The 3,133-nt window shown below is 44.2% G+C and overlaps 2 protein-coding genes across 2 annotated transcripts in view; both read left to right on the top strand.

Annotated features, from left to right (window-relative positions):
- Positions 1-3,133, top strand: part of LOC105552616 (single-stranded DNA cytosine deaminase) — a 19,081-nt gene that overhangs the window by 11,106 nt on the left and 4,842 nt on the right. The window lies entirely within an intron of this gene.
- Positions 317-2,697, top strand: LOC105552619 (single-stranded DNA cytosine deaminase-like). Its single transcript, XM_011998336.1, has 3 exons — positions 317-617; positions 920-1,035; positions 1,501-2,697. Exons 1-3 carry the CDS (start codon positions 317-319, stop codon positions 1,552-1,554), a joined length of 471 nt encoding a protein of 156 aa, XP_011853726.1. The 3' UTR covers positions 1,555-2,697.

Here is a 3,133-nt window from a genome sequence, read left to right as displayed (position 1 = left end):
GCACTTGCAGCCATTTTCCTTCTCAAAAGGTGCAAAAAGCAACTTCATAAACACAAATTAAATCTTCGGTGAGGCAGTGTGACACTGCTTCCTCCAAACTCAGCGCACTTCATCTTCCTCATTCCGCAAAAACCCATAGCCTTCCTTCACTCTGCAGGACTAGTGCAGCCAAGGGTTCAGCTCTACCTACTGGTGTGCTCTTCCGAGCAGGTTGCTTAGCCTCTCTGTAACACATGGACGGTAGCTCCTAGCATCCCCAAAGATCACTGTAGGAGACAATGACCAAGGCTACCAGAGCCGCAAGAAAAGTCAGTGAATGTTAGCGGGGTCTTCTCTGTCTCCCCAGTCCGGCTGCCACGTGGAATTGCTCTTCCTCCGCTACATCTCGGACTGGGACCTAGACCCTGGCAGGTGCTACCGCGTCACCTGGTTCACCTCCTGGAGCCCCTGCTACGACTGTGCCCGACATGTGGCCGACTTTCTGCGAGGGAACCCCAACCTCAGTCTGAGGATCTTCACCGCGCGCCTCTACTTCTGCGAGGACCGCAAGGCTGAGCCTGAGGGGCTGAGGCGGTTGCACCGCGCCGGGGTGCAAATAGCCATCATGACCTTCAAAGGTGCGAAAGGGCCTTCCGCGCAGGCGCAGTGCAGCAGCCCTCATTCGGGATTGCGATGCAGAACGAATGAGTCAGTGGGGAAGCACCAGGGGAAGAAGTGGGCGGGGATTCTGGGTCACCTTTGGAGCCGAAATTAAAGGTTACAAGTAGAGAAAAGAGTAAATGGCTCAGAGCCAAGGCCCTGAGGAAATGAGAAAATGGGGCCAGGTTGCTTTCTTTTCCCTCGATTTGGAACCTGAACTGTCTTCTACCACCACATCCCCGCCTTTTTTTCTTTTTTTCTTTCTTTTTTTTTTTTAAAGATTATTTTTACTGCTGGAATACTTTTGTAGAAAATCGTGAAAGAACTTTCAAAGCCTGGGAAGGGTTGCATGAAAATTCAGTTCGTCTCTCCAGACAGCTTCGGCGCATCCTTTTGGTAAGGGGCTTCCTTGCTTTTTAAATTTCTTTTCTTTCTCTGTAGTCTTTTTTGGAGCTTCGTATATTTCTTATATTTTCTTATCGTTTAATCACTCTCAGTTTTCATCTGATGAAAACTTTATTGCTTCTCCACATCAGCTTTTTCTTCTGCTCTTTCACCATTCAGAGCCCTCTGCTAAGGTTCCTTTTCCTTCCCTTTTCTTTCTTTTGTTGTTTCACATTTTTAAATTTCCGTCTATCCCCAGGGTTGTGTTTCCTTCCTGGTCAGAATTCTTTTCTCCTTTTTTTAAAGAAAAACAAAAACACAAAACAAAACAAAAAATCCCAAAAAACTCTTTCCCAATTTACTTTCTTCCAAAATGTTAGAAAGCCATCCATTGAGTTTAGAAGCCTCTCCGGCCCCACCAACCTCCAACTGAGTTTTGAAGCCATTCACTCAATTTGCCCCTCTCTTTCTCTACAGCCCCTGTATGAGGTTGATGACTTACGAGACGCATTTCGTACCTTGGGACTTTGATAGCAACTTCCAGGAATGTCACACACGATGAAATATTTCTGCTGAAGACAGTGGATAAAAAACAATCCTTCAAGTCTTCTCTGTTTTTCTTCTTCAACTCTCATTTTCTTAGAGTTTAGAGAAAAAATATTTATATACGACTCTTTAAAAAGATCTATGTCTTGAAAATAGAGAAGGAACACAGGCCTGACCAGGGACATGCTACAATTGGTGCAGTTTTGAATGCAACATTGTCCCCTACTGGGAATAACAGAACTGCAGGACCTGGGAGCATCCTAAAGTGTCAACGCTTTTCTATGACTTTTAGGCGGGATGAGAGCAGAAGGTAGATCCTAGAAAGCATGGTGAGAGGATCAAAAGTTTTTATATCAACATCCTTTATTATTTGACTCATTTGAGTTAACAGTGGTGTTAGTGATAGATTTTTCTATTCTTTTCCCTTGATGTTTACTTTCAAGTAACACAAACTCCTCCATCAGGCCATGATCTATAGAACCTCCTAATGAGAGTATCTGGGTGATTGTGATCCCAAACCATCTCTCCAAAGCATTCATATCCAATCATGTGCTGTATGTTTTAACCAGCAGAAGCATGTTTTTATGTTTGTATAAAAGAAGATTGTTATGGGTGGGGATGGAGGTATAGACCATGCATGGTCACCTTCAAGCTATTTTAATAAAGGATCTTAAAATGGGCAGGAGAACTGTGAACAAGACACCCTAATAATGGGTTGATGGCTGATGTAGCAAATCTTCTGGAAACACAAACTCTTTTAAGGAAGTCCCTAATTTAGAAATACCCACAAACTTCATATATCATTATTAGCAAACAATTGGAAGGAAGTCCCTTGAATGTTGGGAAGAGGAAAATCTATTGGCTCTCCTGGGTCTCTTAATCTCAGAAATGCCAATCAGGTCAAGGTTTGCTACTTTTTGTATGTGTGTGATGCTTCTCCCAAAGGTATATTAACTATATAAGAGAGTTGTGACAAAACAGAATGACAAAGCTGCGAACGATAAAACACACGCTTATAGTTCTAGCTGCTTGGAAGATTGAGGAGGGAGGATGACTTGAAGACAGGTGTTCAAGGCCAGCCTGGGCAACATAGCAAGACCCTGTCTCTTCAAAAAAGAAAAAAAAAAAAAGAGAGAGAGAGAGAGAGGGCCGGGCATGGTGGCTCATGCCTGTAATCCCAGCACTTTGGGAGGCCGAGCTGGGCAGATCACCTGTGGTCAGGAGTTTGAGACCAGCCTGGCCAACATGGCAAAACCCCGTCCCTACTAAAATTACAAAAATTAGCCAGGCATGGTAGCAGGTGCCTGTAATCCCAGCTACTTGGGAGGCTGAGGCAGGAGAATCGCTTGAACCCAGGAGGTGGAGGTCACAGTGAGCCGAGATCGTGCCATTGCACTCCAGCCTGGGTGTTAAGAGCAAGACTCTGTATTTGAAAAAAAGAAAGAAAGGGGAAAAAAAAAGAGAGAGAGAGAAAGAGAACAATATTTGGGAGAGAAGGATGGGAAAGCATTGCAAGGAAATTGTGCTTTATCCAACAAAATGTAAGGAGCCAATAAGGGATCCC

The sequence above is a fragment of the Mandrillus leucophaeus genome, unplaced genomic scaffold (genome assembly GCF_000951045.1).
Source record: "Mandrillus leucophaeus isolate KB7577 unplaced genomic scaffold, Mleu.le_1.0 Scaffold568, whole genome shotgun sequence".
Taxonomy (NCBI): domain Eukaryota; kingdom Metazoa; phylum Chordata; class Mammalia; order Primates; family Cercopithecidae; genus Mandrillus; species Mandrillus leucophaeus.
This window is presented reverse-complemented; position numbering and strand designations above follow the sequence as displayed.